At 38.3% G+C, this 17,481-nt stretch overlaps 1 protein-coding gene across 1 annotated transcript in view; it reads left to right on the top strand.

Annotated features, from left to right (window-relative positions):
• Nucleotides 1-17,481, top strand: part of LOC139131211 (kelch-like protein 5) — a 76,162-nt gene that overhangs the window by 50,169 nt on the left and 8,512 nt on the right. Inside the window, 7 exon segments of the mRNA XM_070697184.1 lie at nt 404-600; nt 8,942-9,154; nt 12,683-12,872; nt 13,355-13,579; nt 14,150-14,312; nt 15,369-15,481; nt 15,484-15,580. Of these exon segments, the coding sequence (XP_070553285.1) occupies nt 404-600; nt 8,942-9,154; nt 12,683-12,872; nt 13,355-13,579; nt 14,150-14,312; nt 15,369-15,481; nt 15,484-15,580 (1,198 nt within the window).

Below are 17,481 nucleotides of genomic sequence, written 5' to 3' on the forward strand. Positions count from 1 at the left end.
GTTTCCCACCCATGGCTCTTCATTACCCTATGTGCCAAAATTTCTTCAGCTTGTCAAAAAACCTCATAAATCCTTTGACCCATATGCTGTTGGCTGAGCAAAGTAAGGGAGACTGCTTCAAAGGGGACAATTTTAATGGCGGTAGAGCTGTATTAGAGGAGACAGCATTTTGAGTGTTGCCAGGGGAGAGGGGAAGTCCTGAATGGAGATGGAAGCCATCTTGAATATTGCCTGATGGGAGTTTGTCAGATTTAAGCGTGATAGAATATGGCTTCTGACAGTAATTGATTGGTACACTATTCGCAGTAGCTGACTAAGTAGGTCAGTTGGCAATTTATATCAGCAAATGTCCTTCATTAATAAGTAATTTTTATTATCTTTGTTTTTTTTTCAATGTTTACAGGTAAAATTGATCTCAAAGAAGACAGTGTAGAGAGCCTGCTTGCCACAGCTTGCATATTGCAATTGTCTGAAGTTGTAGAAGCCTGCTGTGGGTTCCTGATGAAACAGCTTCACCCATCCAACTGTCTGGGAATCCGCTCGTTTGCCGAGACTCACGGCTGTAACGATCTGCTCAAAGTGGCGCACAATTTCACCACGGTACGTGTTTTGAGAGGAATAATCTGTCATGGAGACACCTTGTGAGTTTTCATGTTGGTCATTTTTCTAACTGACTAATGTTGCTGAAATGCCCTGAGTGGGTGTTTTGAAGTGATGTTTGCCGCTTTCTGCTCAATTTTAAGGTGTAGAATAAACCATTATACATTCCTCTCTGACGCATTTTAGAAAATATTGGGGTGTATTATGGTGAAAATTTATTGTAGGTTGATTCCAAGTTGTCCAATGATTGATGAACTGTTCCTATATCATAGGACACACATTAAGGCATGTTGAGATACACAGTGTTGAGCTTGTTAGCTCAGCCTATACATAATGTAGACTGCATCGTTATTCTTAGAAAGTGAGTTTTGATCAGGACTAGAATTCAAATATAGACAATAGCAGTCATTTTAGACACATGGACACTGTGTTTACAATCTAGATAGAGGGTGTTTCAACATGCTTTTGGGGAGTAGAACAAGAACTTACAATTGACATACAAAAGAAAAATTGTTGAAAATCATCAAAAGTTTCAGCTACTGGCCCTTTTAAACTGCTCACCGATAAATGATAATGACTGATGTATTCAATATCTGCTCAAATTAAAAGGTCAGAAGTCATTATAATTAGTCATAATCAAAGTTGACTTGTTTATGTTATTAATATATGTACATATGCGAAAGTTTCTGGTACAGATACTGAGTTAGTCATGGTAGTCCACTCACATAAATACCTGCACTAGAATCTGGAATGATGTTCAGAATCTACGCCAAATTCACACAGTTGTAATAACTGAATGCAATGGCTACTGTAATTCACGTTCACAGTGTGGCTTTTGCTGTCTGTAAACAGTAAATAATAGGCACATTGTTCCCTTCATGGAATTGTTTGAAATTGCACCGAGGGTACAAACATTTTTTTTTGCAATTCTTTACTGATCTGCCACTTGTATGGGCTCATTTTAAAGCTCTTGGAGTGAGAAAAAATTTTACTGTCTTAGTTTTTCAAAAAATTGAAAATTTTTTTTTTTCCCATAGAGTAAACACAGGGATGGCAGCCATTTTGTATTGTATTGTATCTTCGTAAATCCCTGCGTTGATTTTTTCGCAGCACCTGGTAACTCCAGTAATCTTGCAATTAAAACGAGACAAAAAGTCACATCACAACATAAAAACAAAAAGACGAACTAGTTAAAAAATTGGAGAATGGGGCAGCCCTCAAGTCTCTGGTCCACTCAGCAACTTTGATCTTCTGTTGTGTAATTTAAAAATGTACTCTCTGCTCACAAGTTCAATCCTGTTGATAATGTCCAAACGGTCACATGGTATAAGCGCAGATGGGTCAAGGGTTAATTGGGTGAACTGTTCCGGGTTATGAGCAATCCTATTCCAAATGTCATCAGTTAGAATGTCTTGTAGCTGTCTAGAGTATGTAATTCTTAATGGTTGTAGACTTGCACATTTAGCAATGAAGTGTTCTCTGTTTTCTGGTTCGTCTCCACAGAGTTTACATGTAGGGTCAATTGCAAATTGGTTAAACACAGCTTGATTTGTTCTAAGTATGTATGTTCCAGTTAGAAGTCTAGCTTTAATAGTTGCCCGTTGAATATCTTGAGAATTATGACGTACTGATGTCCATATATGATGTGGCTTTCCAATCTTGATTATCAGTGGATTAATGAATTTTAAAGATGATTTCTCACTTATCTGCTCCTTCCATTTCTGTTCCCAATATGAATTCACTGCTGTACTAACTTGCGTTTTCCACCGAGTCTTTTTTGCTATACACTGTAGAATTTGATATGGTGAAGGTAATCCATATTTCCAAGATAATCTCCTTACTAGGCTGTACCAACTGGTGTCTGTGGGATTTTTTAGACTCAGTTGCCTTTCTGCGATATCTTTCTCGAGTTGACTACCAGATCTAATTATATTTGCAAAACAAGTAAGGACAGCTTTTTCTAGATGGGCTTGTATGGGAAGGACTCCTGATAGAATATACGGAACTGGGTTCGCTGTTCTTGTCGGTAAAAACTGGAGTTGCCTGATAATTGTAGTCTGGAACTGTTCAAGGGTGTCAATATCTGTAGTTCTTAAGTTGCAGACCTCTAGGCCATGTAATACCCGTGGAATAACATATGTAGACCAAATTTTCGCTGATATATGTGGAGGTAATCCATTTCTACCATGTAACCCCGCCCTAATAGGGCATAAGCAGTAGCTCTACCACACTTGATTCGCTGTTCTATGTTAATGGTGAAGTTGTGTCTTCTTACAATTCCTAGATGTTCTACTTCCTTGGTTTCTGTAATAGATTTGTCCTCAAACTTAAAGGTGATGTCCAGGGGGCAAAGATTCTTATTATAAACTATGATTTGACTTTTTGATGGTTGAATATTGTACCTTTCATTATGAGAGTAATCTTCAATATTGTGGTGCATTGCTTGTAGCTCAAGTTCAGAGTGAGATAGGACAGCTATATCATCGGCACATGTTGCATGGGGGATGGAAATATAACCTATTGAAGCTCCAGCATAGTTGTTCTCCAGGTTGAGTAAAAGTTGGTTGTTATATCTCTTGTAGTGAGCAGTCGACAAAACTCCGCCCTGTCTGACACCTTGTATAATTGGATAACTATGTGAAAGATGATTAAACCATTTGACTTTTGATGTGAGATCTGTGTAGATATCGTTAATTAATCTCCAGTAGGGGGCTGCTAATCCATCAAAATATAGTTTCCGAAGCAAGGAATCATGTGAAACCACATCAAATGCCTTTTCTGCATCCAGGAATGATATATATAGAGGCCTTTTAAGGGCTCTGGCTTCTTCAATTGTCTCTGTAAGTATTAGTGCTGTATTGGTGGATGAAGATCCTGTAGTAAATCCGCCCTGAAGTTGAGACTGAGTTGCTTGGAGCTGCTGGTTGGTATGGGAGTTTAAGATTTTTTCAATAACTTTAAGCAAAACCGAAGTAACAGTGATTCCTCTATAGTTGGCTGGATTGGTAATTAAACCTTTTTTGTAGATTGGTGTAACTATACCCTCTTTTAACCTATTTGGGATACTTCCTTTTTTCAGGATCATATTCACTAATTTTGTGATTTCTTCTAGCAAGAGTTCTCCTCCATATTTAAAGTGCTCAACAGTTAGGCCATCACCATCTGCCGCTTTATTGGTCTTCATGGATGATAAAATGTTAGTTATTTCTTGTTTAGAGACATATAAGTCCTCGATAGCAGTTTTGTTAGTCCCCACGGACACCGTCCGAGGGGACTTATAGGTTTGGTCATGTCCGTGCGTGTGTGCGTGCGTCCGGCGTCCGTGCGTGCGTGCGTGCGTCGTCCGTCCGTCCGTTCACGCAGATATCTCAGAGATGCCTGAAGCGATTTCATTCAAACTTGGTACAAGGATTACTTCATATGTCATACAGATGCACGTCGATTTGTTTTGTGATACGATCCAATATGGCTGCCAGGCGGCCATTTTATTACGATTTTTTCATGTACAGAGCCATAATTCAGGCATGTTTCAACTGATTTTATTCAAAGTTGGTACAAGGACATTGACCAGTGTCATAGATATGCACGTCGATTCTTTTGTGATACGATCTAATATGGCCGCCGTGCGGCCATTTTGTTACGATTTTTTCATGTACAGAGCCATAACTCAGGCATATCTCAACCAATTTCATTCAAAATTGGTACAAGGACATTGACCTATGTCATACATATGCACATCAATTTGTTTTGTGATACGATCCAATATGGCTGCCAGGCGGCCATTTTATTACGAATTTTTCATGTACAGAGCCATAACTCAGGCATGTTTCTACAGATTTTATTCAAAGTTGGTACAAGGATATTGACCAATGTCATAGCTATGCACATCAATTTGTTTTGTGATACAATCCAATATGGCTGCCAGGCGGCCATTTTGTTACGATTGTTTCATGTACAGAGCCATAACTCAGGCATATCTCAACCAATTTTATTCAAATTGGGTACAAGGACATTGACCAATGTCATACATATGCACGTCAATTTGTTTATACGATCCAATATGGCCGCCAGGCGGCCATTTTATTACGATTTTTTCATGTACAGAGCCATAACTCAGGCATGTTTCTACAGATTTTATTCAAAGTTGGTACAAGGATATTGAACAATGTCATAGCTATGCACATCAATTTGTTTTGTGATACAATCCAATATGGCCGCCAGGCGGCCATTTTGTTACGATTGTTTCATGTACAGAGCCATAACTCAGGCATATCTCAACCAATTTCATTCAAAATTGGTACAAGGACATTGACCTATGTCATACATATGCACATTGATTTGTTTTGTGATACGATCCAATATGGCCGCCAGCAGGCGGCCATTTTATTACGATTTTTTCATGTACAGAGTCATAACTCAGGTATGTTTCTACAGATTTTATTCAAAGTTGGTACAAGGACATTGACCAATGTCATAGCTATACACATCAATTTGTTTTGTGATACGATCCAATATGGCCGCCATGCGGCCATTTTGTTACGATTTTTTCATGTACAGAGCAATAACTCAGGCATATCTCAACCAATTTTATTCAAACTTGGTACAAGGACATTGACCTATGTCATACATATGCACATTGATTTGTTTTGTGATTCGATCCAATATGGCCACCATGTGGCCATTTTATTACGATTTTTTCATGTCCTGAACTACAAGTCAGACATGTATCAAGCGAATTTATTCAAAAGTATTTTTATCACAGACCTAATGAAGAGGACTCTATCCTCTCTGAGGACCTGTAATCAAAGCACCCATTAACAAGTGGGGACTGTGTCATCAACGATGACTTGTTATAGAGAGAATTAATGACTTGTACGTCATAATGTACTTGTTTCTGGTAAGAACTGTTGTATTTAGGAAGATTAGTGGGAGTTGCCAGCTTGCCAAAATAATTTGCCCATTCACGAGTTATATCTTCTGTTGTTGTAAATTTCTGTTCACCGATAATAAGTTCTGAAGGTGTACTGCTGGTTGATTTCCTTTGCATTTTAATAAGTTTATGGAATGTTTTGGGATTATTTACTTCGTTAGCAATTTGAGTGATGACTTCTTCTTTTTTCCTAGCTGCTTCTTGTCTCTGTTTCTTCCTGAGATCTGTTCTAGCCTTTAGTCTGTTGATTAATAATCTGTTGTCACGATCCAATGGTGAGCCACCCTTCTTCCATTCCCAGTGGGCCTTCTTACTGTTTTTTACAGCTTGTGCTATCTCTGGATTCCATATTTCACGCCTCTTTTTTATGACAATTTCTGATCTGAAATTTGGGATGCTGATCTTGGTTGCCTCCTTGAGAGTTTTACTCAGGTGCTCCAAGTAAAAGTCAATAGCAAAGTCTGAATTATCATGGATGTCAAGAGATTTAAGATTTCCTGTATGGAGTGCTGGTAGTGTTCTTTGTTACAGAGGTCCCATTTAGGTTTTGAGGCTATAATTGTTTTGATACTTGCATTGGAGTTCAACTTCTTGGTTGGTATATTGAGTTTTACCATAACTGGTAAATGGTCTGACGTATTGTTTGAAGACAATGGGATTACTTTGACGACAGGTTTCAAAGGCATTATGTTGTCATGGAGCAGTATATAGTCAATTTCTGAGGAGTGTTTCAAATTTGGGTGAAAAAAAGTGGGATCTCCAGTTTGTAAGGAGTTTAAGCTGTGTTCTTGACAGAAATCAGAGAATTTCTTGTCTCTTGGAATATTGGCTCTATTCATAAGGGATGCATTCCAATCACCAGTGATAAGAAGATAATGGGTAGATTTATATTTGATAATTATTTCAGCTATCTCGGCTAAGGTGTTATCAAAGTCATCATTACTGGCACTTGTTCCTCGGGTAGGCATGTAGACTGTAACAACACATATTGGCGGAGTTGTGGGAATTTCAATTACCACTGTTCTGTTACTTCCATCCGGTTTCTTATTAACTTGATGTGTCAAGGAGTTTGGGAAGAGAATAGATACTCCTCCATAGCCCCTAGGGACTTGGAAAGGTTGGATCGGGTTGTCTTGATCTACTGTTTTTGTTGAGCTGTTATGAATAGGAGATAGGTTTTCAAGATATGATTTTTCAAAGTCAAACAACCAATGTTCTTGTAGGCAGAGAAAATCTGTTTGACCAAGAAGTTGTTGAGTGTACATCTTATTTGCTTTGATATTCTTCACATTGAAGGTAATTAATGTTATTTCCTCTATGTCTGTCTCATAGGAGTTCTTTGTGGGGGCGAAGTCCACTCCCGAATGGAGGCTTGGCCTATCTCTAAAAAAGACTTATTTGTGGTTGTAGGTGGTGATTTTTCCTTTTGTTTCAGTTGACAATCTGAGTCCGAGAATTTTCCCATAATATCGTAGTCTCTGTGGAGAGTTCCTATGGCATGACTTGATGTGCTTACCGTGTCACTGTTTATGAATTCTGTTGTTTGCGATGTTCGCAGAGTTTGTGTATCTGCTTGACAACCTTCACTTATGTATTCTTCTCTGTTCAGAGGATTCACCGATGTATGTCCCGGAACAGCTTTATAAATAGATTGTTCTGGGATTCTTTGTTCTTTCTGTATAGTTTTTTCTTCAGTTGTATATATGATAGGAGGATTTGTAGAGCCGTCTGCACGTGAATGTAAGGAGACAGGAATTTCATTAACTTTTGAATTCTTTTGGAGTTGATTTGTTGGAGTTATGTTCTGTTCAGTTGCCCTATTCAAATGGGATGATGGATATCTATTATACGTGGGGTTGTAGTGTTTGTTGATGGATGGTACGTTCCCTTGCCTATGCATTGGAGGTTGGAAATACCTGTATGGAGTAAGGTTTGGTTGAAATTGGTTTGATAGCTGGTTTAGCATCGTAGCATAAATCATCTGTGCCTGTGCTTGATTGTTCTGTAGAATTCCAAGGTTGTGTAACTGTGGATACTGAAGTCCTTGTTGGATACCCATTTGTTGTGAAACGTTCAAAGGGGAAAAAGGGTGTTGGTATTGAGGAGCCATACCCTGTGTAACATGGTTATTCACACTTTTGCTCTTCATATTTTCAACTTCATGAATAAGATTACCAAGTTTAATCTCTTGTATCTGCTGTTGAAGTTGTAAGAACTTAACATCATTGCTGTTTGACTGCGTAGACTCTGACTGGGGGTATGGTTGTTGGTTAACCTGTTCACCACCGGCTGGACTAGTGCATGATGCAATCTTCAATCTCAGTACCTGGTTGGTTCTCTGCAGTTCCTGTACTTTACATTTGAATTTCAAATCATGAAAATCTTTGGTTAAGACAGTTCAGTCTTTGTTTAATATTCTTTGATAAAAAGTCTCCGCTGATATCTTAAAGTCTGCAAATTGTGTAATTATTCATGAGATGATTTCATTTCAAGCATTTTATCACACATCAAGTTTATAAAGCAGAACGATGCAATTTTTAGCTCATATTTGGTTTCATGTATGAATACCAAAAAGAGCTTATATGATGAGTCTGAGAGTGGCATCTGTATGTCTGTATATTTGTGGGTATGTATGTGCGGATGTATGTCCGTCACACACAAAGGCTCCCATACCGCCAAAGCTACCGTCTCAGTATTTGGTGTACAGGTAGATGTAGGGGTTGAGATGTGAATTTGTTCAAATGAACACATCAGTGTCAAAAATGTGCAAATGAGGTAAGAAAAAGGGAAATACTGCAAGTGTGCAGGAGTGGTGGCAGTGAACTGAATCAGCCCACACATCTGAATAAGAGGATTTTGACCTTTAACCTATTTGTATGCAGGGTACCTAGTATGTTTGGGAGTGGTAGCAGTAACTGAAACAGCTAATTGGTCATTTCCTGTCATTGTTTATGAACTGTGACATATTAACAGATCTGCTGAAACCATGGATGTCTATTTTTGTACATCCATGGTAGAAAGATTCTCTGCTATGCATGTTGCTAAAGTTGACCCTCAGTACCTAAAGTTTCAGACCTTATTTACTTTTGTCATTCTTAATTTTCTGGTTTAAATATTTCTTGTTTTTCTGGTTGTACTGTGCAGAAATTGTCATAACATCAACGTATAATTTTCCTGCACTGAACAGATAGAAATAACACTTATTGTTGATCTTTGGTATGTACCAATTCTGATCAAATTTGAGCGACACCGTATAATTGCGGTATTTTTATTTCATCTCCCCGGGAATCACAAAAATCTAGTTGCTGAGGGAAAATACCCTTCAAAACGTTGACAGCATGAATGAATTTTCACCTCTTCTCTGGTGCCATCCCAGTAATTAACCTCTTATCACTTTGTTATAAACTTTAGGAACACTTTGTTGAAGTGACGCAGAATCAAGAGTTTTTGCTGTTGTCTGTGGACGAAGTCTGCGATCTGTTTTCCAGTGATGATTTGAACATCGCCAGTGAGGAAGCCATGTATTACGCGATGATCACCTGGGTCAAACACGACCTGTCTGCCAGGAAAAAGGACCTGAGCAAGCTGATGGCGTTTATCAGGTTGCCGCTTCTGACCCCACAGGTGAGGCTTAGTCCTGTGTGTTGGATAGCAAGGAAGGTTAGAGAAGGGGGCTGGGGGGGATATCACATTTCAGTGTAAACAGTTAACATTGCAAATGTTGAGGGCATTTTTATATCAGGGCTACTATAGACTATAGTCTATAGAAGCTATTGGGATGGGTATCCGTCCGGCGTCCGGCGTCAGTCTGTATGTATGTATGTATGTATGTCCGTTTGTGAGGCGTCCGTCCACTCAAATATCTTGAGAAGCGTAGTACTTACTGATTTGATATTTGTTGTGTTGATGAAAAATATGATTTTGAGAAACTAATTTTTTTTATTTTTTGATATTGTTGAAAATAGGCAAATTAATGCCAAAAAAGGTGTTTTTGGTAAAAAATCTTCTTCTTCATAACCGCTGGTCAGACAGCTTTGTTATTTGGTATACAGGTCCCTAGGGATAACCCAACTTAGATTTGTCCAAATTGTGATGAAATATGCAAATGTGTATTTTTAAGGAATTTTTTTGTCATTTTTGGTCAAAGTTTGACTTACGTTGTATGTAATTCTTGTACTGTATAAACCCTATCAATTCACCCAGAAAAAAATAATTAATATGATTTTAAATAATTGAATTAATTAGGAAATCATCAAAGCCAAAATAATTTTAGTGTGGAATTATCAGAAAGTTCAACTTTTTTGACAGTTCATAGTGAATTGAGGATTAAAACATGTAAAGGCAACTTTCCTGAATCCCAACTTTGATATATTCTGAACCACCATTTATGTTATCTAAAAGAAATTGCTCATAATAGTTTGTCATGATAGGATGGTCAAATAAATAGAGATAGAGAAAGTTCTAATTTCCATTTATGGTTGACTTGGTAAGGATAAAATAAGATTACTTTTTGAGGAAAAAAATAGAGTGGTCAATTAAAAGAGTGGTCAAAGTGATAGGGTTTTTATGGTAAAGCTGGGCTGTAAGATTCCTCATGTGCTATTTATAGCAATTATGCAATCTGTGTAAACAGTGCAATGAAAGTGTAACATGATTCCTTATAATGCTTTTGATGACCTTGAACTTCTTAAGTTTCAAACATTTGTCTCTTCAGTGTGCTTTCTCTGAGTTCGTACAGTCTCAACTTATTCAACAGAACTTACTTTATAACCTGACAGATATACTGTTATTTTATGACGGAAATCTTGATTTAAGCATGTCTTGTTTACTTTAATCAGAACGTAATTAACTTTCGTTTATTTGCTATTATAGACTAATATAGTCTGATGAAATATGCAAATCTGTATTTTTACAGAATTTTTTTCCATTTTGGTCAGGCCATCCTGAAATGAGCTATCAAAGATATCCACCTTCTTCATCAATACATGTGTCACAAAAGGTTATTCTCTGCATAACACAGCAGAGCTCTGTCAACTGTTGAGTCGCTTGTTTTTTCAAAACCGCTGGTCAGACAACTTTAATATTTGGTTTACATGTCCCTAGGATGACCTTAGTGAGATAATTTCATACAGTCAGGAAATACTTAATTTTGTATCCATGTCTATAGTAGCTTCAGGGACTTTGGCCCTATGTTTATATCAGGGGAACAGGCTCAATTAAAGGACCAGAAACTGTAACATTTAATGATTGTTTTTTATATCAACTGTGCATTATTGTTCTACTCCCAGAAGCATATTGACACACCTACTATGTAGATTGTCTACATGGCATCTGCACATGTAATATCCACTATTATTGTTTACATTTGAATTCTACTCTTGACAAAAATTTAAATTGTCAATAATAGCAGTGCAATATACACATGTACAGGCTGAGTTGACAAGCTGAATACTGTTTCTCAACATCCGTTGAGAGTCTCTTGAGAAACTGAAATTATCATTGTTAACAAAATAGTGGAAAGTCATCAAAACAACAGCTACATGTATTTACCCTCTAACTAGAGAAGATAACAGTTTTGCAGTATAGTAGGAAAATGAAGGTCTTGAAATTCTGAAAATGCATCCTCTTCATTAGCTTGCAAATTTTAATGAACTTTTACCGTTATAAAACCCAAATACATGGCAGATTGGTGCATCAGAAAGTCTACATTTACATTTGTACACTAGATAATTTAGCATAAGAATAAAATGTTTAGTACTTTGCCATGTCCACCACTTCACCATCATCCTCTCCCCAGAACCCTAGTTTTGTTTTCAGTTATCAAATTGCTGATAATCTCCCTCTGGCTAGAGCACTGATAGAAGGGCAAGCATCACACCTCAATGAAAGCTGAGCTGCGCCACCAAGAGTTCAATTGCACATAAAAACAAAGGAATAGCCCTGTTTTGCCAGTTGAGGGCAGTACCATGTAACTTGCACAATACATGCATACTGAGCATAGACCCTGGAGCAACGGACTACTGACTCAGGAGCTATTCATAGAAAATTTTACATGATAAAGAAAGCAATACACCAGCTTAAAGTGGCACTCCCACTTGGTAACATTTTTAAAACACATTTTTTAATGCCAACGGTCAATATTTGACGTGAGGACTGCGCGCGGATTGCGAGATATCGATAAAAACATGTCCTCAAAAAAGTATATAAGTTTGAATTCCGATGGCCCACCTAAATTCAGCTTCCGAACATCGAACGTTCGGCACTGGGGTCATTGTCAACTAAGCTATGGAGTACGAGTCTACGCTAACGCTGCTGTACGCCACAGTACTACCTGCGTCGGTGATCGGTCATGTCCCATGGGGGAAAGCTGAGTCTTACTGACTCAGAGAAAAAATGGAAACAAAGTTTGCTGATTCCACCAGAATTCTGTGACTAGCACAGATACGTGCGGTTGATACATAGCGGCCGCCGCGTGTTATGCATGCATACCACGCGGCAGCCGCTTTGTATTGAACCACGCGCAACTGTGTGGCAGACGACAAAATGATGTCATCAGAGGCGGCTAATATTTTACACGTAAAAACTGATATCTATGTGGTATTGGTTGAAAATATAACAGAACTGACTGAGAATAATGAAAAGGACAAAACTAAGGAGAAGTTTTAAAAAAGCTTACCTCAAGTGAAGGCATAAGGCTGTATATAGGCCTAAAGTCTTCGCAGTGGGAGGTAAAATTTTGTCGTTCAAACTTATTATGGACTCCCTAGAATATCGTCAATCAGCACAACAACAAACCTTCGGGGGATTTCGGGTCATAATCAGAAACGATCGTAAAACTTCGGGATACGAAAAATACGCTCGGGAAATGACATGTTTTTATAGATATCTCGGCAGCCGCGTGCAGTCGCCACCTCAAATATCGACTTTTGGCATTAAAAACATGTGTTTTAAAAATGTTACCAAGTGGGAGTGCCTCTTTAAGGCTTAAGTGATAAATTGAATAACCTTGAATTTCCCATCGGTAAACTCGATACACACAGAATAACGAAACTTAGTATATTCACAATATCAGTCAACGTAGTGACATTGTATTGGTCCTACTGAAGGATACAACCATTTAGTGACATTTTATGCTCACTTGGTGTTTTGCAGTTTTTATCAGACCATGTGGATACAAATCCCCTGTTCAAAGGTGATGAGCAGTGCCAGAGACTTGTCGTGGAAGCCATGAAATACCATTTACTGCCTGAAAGGAGAGCTTCACTGCAGACTCAGAGGACAAAGCCACGTAAATCGACAGTGGGTGCGCTGTACGCTGTAGGCGGAATGGACAATACTAAAGGTTACCATTAATTCCATTGATTTCTAATTTGTAGATAAAACAAGAATTGGATCTAGGATTTCAGAATCGGGAGATATTTGGGCTCCCTCCATGAAAAGCATGGGGCCGTTACAGGTTTTTTTAGGCATTTGTTAGGTTGCATCAGTGGCATGCAAGATTGCATACAGTGGATGCAGTTCTACCATAACTACATATACATGTAACTTAGGGTCACTCTCTTGCAGGGCACATCTCTTGCAGGCAATAAGCTAAGGGTGAAACAGATGTTTTGACACCATTGTGAAAATTTTTGATTATGTGTTAGTCCACATGATGACAGTCCTGCACAGATTACACAGCTAATGTACAAATTGAGTACAGTGTCAGGGCCATGTTACATACCAATAACAGCATCAGAATCACCTCCACTTGTTTGATTCTGTAGCAAATATTGCAGTTTGACAATTCTCCTTGATGTGACAAACATTTCTTCCGGCTTTCAGGTGCAACAAGCATTGAAAAATATGACCTCAGAACGAATACATGGACCCAGGTCGCTAACATGAGCGGTCGCCGGTTACAGTTTGGAGTGGCCGTGGTGGAGGACAAATTGTACGTGGTCGGTGGCCGGGATGGACTTAAGACTTTGAACACTGTGGAATGCTATAATCCCAAGACAAAGGCCTGGACCATGATGCCTGCCATGGCAACACATCGACACGGTTTGGGTGAGACATTACTCCCTTTAAAATCTTGTAAACATGTATAATCAGGTAACTTTTTGCTCTACTTCATGATAACACTTCAAATTCAAAGTATTCTGCTTGTCAATGCCACAATTTAATATCATCGTCTTTAGGTGGACGGATAATGAAAATGTGACATGAAGTCAGTTGCCAAGAGTATTGGCCCATACAATAGCTGCACTGACAGATATTGGCTGCGCCTACAAGCTAAAGAAATATCCATTCTCCTGCACATCACTGTCTACAGTCTTGTAAACTATCTGACACTCATAGAAACAGGTCATCTCAGAAAAATATTTTCATACCTACCTTTTCAAAAAACAAGCATTCCTCCAGTAAGTCCAGATCCTTCGCTGGAAAGACATCACTGATCGTTGGATATCCCAGAAGAAAATTTGTTAAAACCAGTAATATACATGTTTTATTTGCAAATATAGAAGTAGGTTTATTTGATCTGCTAATTAAAAGAACAACCTGGTGGAAAAGAAAACACATTTTTTCTTAAGTTCATATCGTAAATCATTTAAATTTGTTGTGTTGACAATATAACAGGTGTTGGAGTATTAGAAGGCCCGATGTATGCAGTTGGTGGCCATGATGGATGGAGTTACCTAGCAACCGTTGAGAGATGGGACCCACAGAGTAGGCAGTGGAGTTTTGTGGCACAGATGTCAATGCCCCGCAGCACAGTGGGCGTGTCTGTCCTGAATGGAAAGTATGTTCAGTACTGTTCCTCCTATCACCATCTTCCAAACTAGAGGCTCACTGGCTATTTCTCAGATTCTGGGTTTTGAAACGTTGCTTGCATAAAATTAATGCATGGACAAATAAATCTTGTATACCTTCCCATGTGTTCTTATATGAAAGTATCATCAGAGAAATGTGTATTGTTACGAATCAGAATATGCCCCAGGATAGATGCTGCTCTCACCTTTGACCTTTCACTTTTGACCCTTTCACCCCCTAAAGTCACAGGTTTAACCCATTAGATTAGTACTACAGTAAATTTTTACCTACATTTACGCAGAAGGAATATGTATCTGAAGATTGAATATATTTTGTCAGCCATAGTCAACAACTTGCATATCATTTCTGTGTATACCTTCCTATGATTGACAAGTAAAGTAATGATATAAGAGACTTTTAGTTACATGTAATTACACATATGTCTGATGGCAGCATAATGTGTACACGTATCCATACTATCATGTGATCTTTTCAGCTTAATTGCGGGTTTTCGATGCTTTGCTACAAACGTTTCATGAAACATGCGAGATTTGTATAATTTTCACGTAAAATTAATTTCTTAACGTAACTTCAAACTTACACCACCAATGTATTTAATTGGCCGATTTTCTTCGGCAGACTTAAACATTAAGGTTAAGAAAATCTTTTTTGACCGCTAAGAAGTGGAGTGAGACTACATTTTACAATTTTGCTTTCATGTCCGAGGAGCATATCAAGTACTTCTGTTGCTTGTGTAAACCCTACGTAATATCCAGATGGAGACATTTCTGTGACGATTTACAAGCTTTTTCGCCTAAATTATCAGAAAACCTTGAAATAGCTGGAAAAATATTACACGAAATAATAATTACATGTAGAAGTGTTCTGAACGGCTGCACTACACGTATGTTGCGTCTGTTATCACATGACAAAGACATGACACATACTAATTAAATGTTATTGGGTGTAACTAAACTTCTCTACTAATAATAAGAAAATACTGCTGCGTAATCTTTGAATGTCTGTTATCTTCATATTGCGCCAGATTGTATGCAGTCGGTGGAAGAGATGGAAGCTCATGTCTGCGTTCTGTGGAGTGTTACGATCCACACACCAATAAGTGGACCACATGCGCTCCAATGTCCAAGCGGCGTGGCGGCGTGGCGTTGCAGTGTGCAATGGGTGTCTCTATGCAGTAGGCGGACATGATGCCCCAGCCAGTCAACAGACATCTCGACAGTTTGATTGTGTGGAAAGGTAAGAAAAAAAAGGACCAAAAATCAATTCTTATTTTGAATTTCCATTGTAAAACATGCAGCGTTTAGCTCAAAGTTATTGCTCTTTAGTTGCATTTTACCAAATTTGTCAAATTACACTTTTTGCTAATTTAAAAAAAAAAATTCTGAAAAAAAATAAAAAATGTGTTGTAGGTTAAATTCATGTGAAAATATCAAAGTTTTATAAGAGGCAGAGAATGCCCATGATAAATGTTGTGACCTCACCCAAAATTTTGATGGAAAATGTGGCAGAGATGTTTGCGTTGTAGTCTTTATCTACATGTGTACTGTACGTTATGTTAACATGAATGTGTGATTTCTCAAGTTGTTGTTTGGACATATAGGTTTGGGAATGCAAGATCATGAACTTTACTTTTGTCAAAATTTATGAGAGAACTCAGAACAACTGAAGAACAAAACTACCAAGACATTTTAATGGCCTTCATTTTAAGATAGTATAGGCCTCGAGAGTGAAAGACTTAAAACTTTTGCTCAAACTTTCCCCAAGGAATCTTTCAACCATTCTCTTACCAAATCAAGAATAAAAGTCAGGGGTCACCGTGCAAAGTTTTGTACAAGAGAAACAAATTACCTGACATTACTGATATTGAAATTCTAAGTGACCACTATCCCTAACTCTAGGGAAAAATGTTCAATTTTTGAAAAACCAAGACACTGAACATTTTCTTTCTCCAAGACTTTTAAAGTAAGCTCATATTTGGTTTTATATATAAATACCAAAAAGAGCTTATATGATGAGTCGGTGGCGTCTGTATGTCTGTATATTTGTGGGTATGTATGTGCGGATGTATGTCCGTCACACACAAAGGCTCCCATACGGCCAAAGCTACCGTCTCAGTATTTGGTGTACAGGTAGATGTAGGGGTTGAGATGTGAATTTGTTCAAATGAACACGTCAGTGTCAAAAATGTGCAAATGAGGTAAGTAAAAGGGAAATCCTGCAAATGTGCAGGAGTGGTGGCAGTGAACTAAATCAGCCCACACATCTGAATAAGAGGATTTGACCTTTAACCTATTTGTATGCAGGGTACCTATTATGTTTGGGAGTGGTAGCAGTAACTGAAACAGCTAATTGGTCATTTCCTGTCATTGTTTATGAACTGTGGACATATTAACAGATCTGCTGAAACCATGAATGTCTATTTTTGTGCATCCATAGTTGAAAGATCTCTGCTATGCATGTTGCTAAAGTTGACCTTCAGTACCTAAAGTTTCAGACCTTATTAGTCCCCGCGGACGAAGTCCGGCGGGGACTTATAGATTGGGTCCCGTCTGTCCGTCCGTCCGTCCGTCATCAACAGTTTCTCAGACACTGCTGAACCAATTTCGTTCAAACTTGGCACAAAGGCATAGCACTATGACCTACAGATGCACGTCGATTTATTTTGTGATACGATCGAATTTGGCCGCGAGGCGGCCATTTTGTTGCGATTTTTCATGTCTTTGGACCATAACTCAGACATCCTTGAGCAGATTCTGTTCAAACTTGGCACAAAGGCATAACACTATGGCTTTCATATCCATGTCAAATAATTATGCGATATGATCCAATATGGGCGCGAGGCAGCCATTTTGTTGCGATTTTACATGTCTTTTGACCATAACTCAGACATCCTTGAACAGATTCTGTTCAAACTTGACACAAAGGCATAACACTATGGCCTACATCTGCATGTCAAACTAATTTGCGATACGATCCAATATGGCCGCGAGGCGGCCATTTTGTTTGCGATTTTTCGTGTCTTTGAACCATAACTCAAACATCCTCCAACCGATTCTGTTCAAACTTGGCACAAAGGCATAACCTATGGCCTACATATGCATGTCAAATTATATTGCGATATGATCCAATATGGGCAT

Source organism: Ptychodera flava, chromosome 4 (genome assembly GCF_041260155.1).
Source record: "Ptychodera flava strain L36383 chromosome 4, AS_Pfla_20210202, whole genome shotgun sequence".
Taxonomy (NCBI): Eukaryota; Metazoa; Hemichordata; class Enteropneusta; family Ptychoderidae; genus Ptychodera; species Ptychodera flava.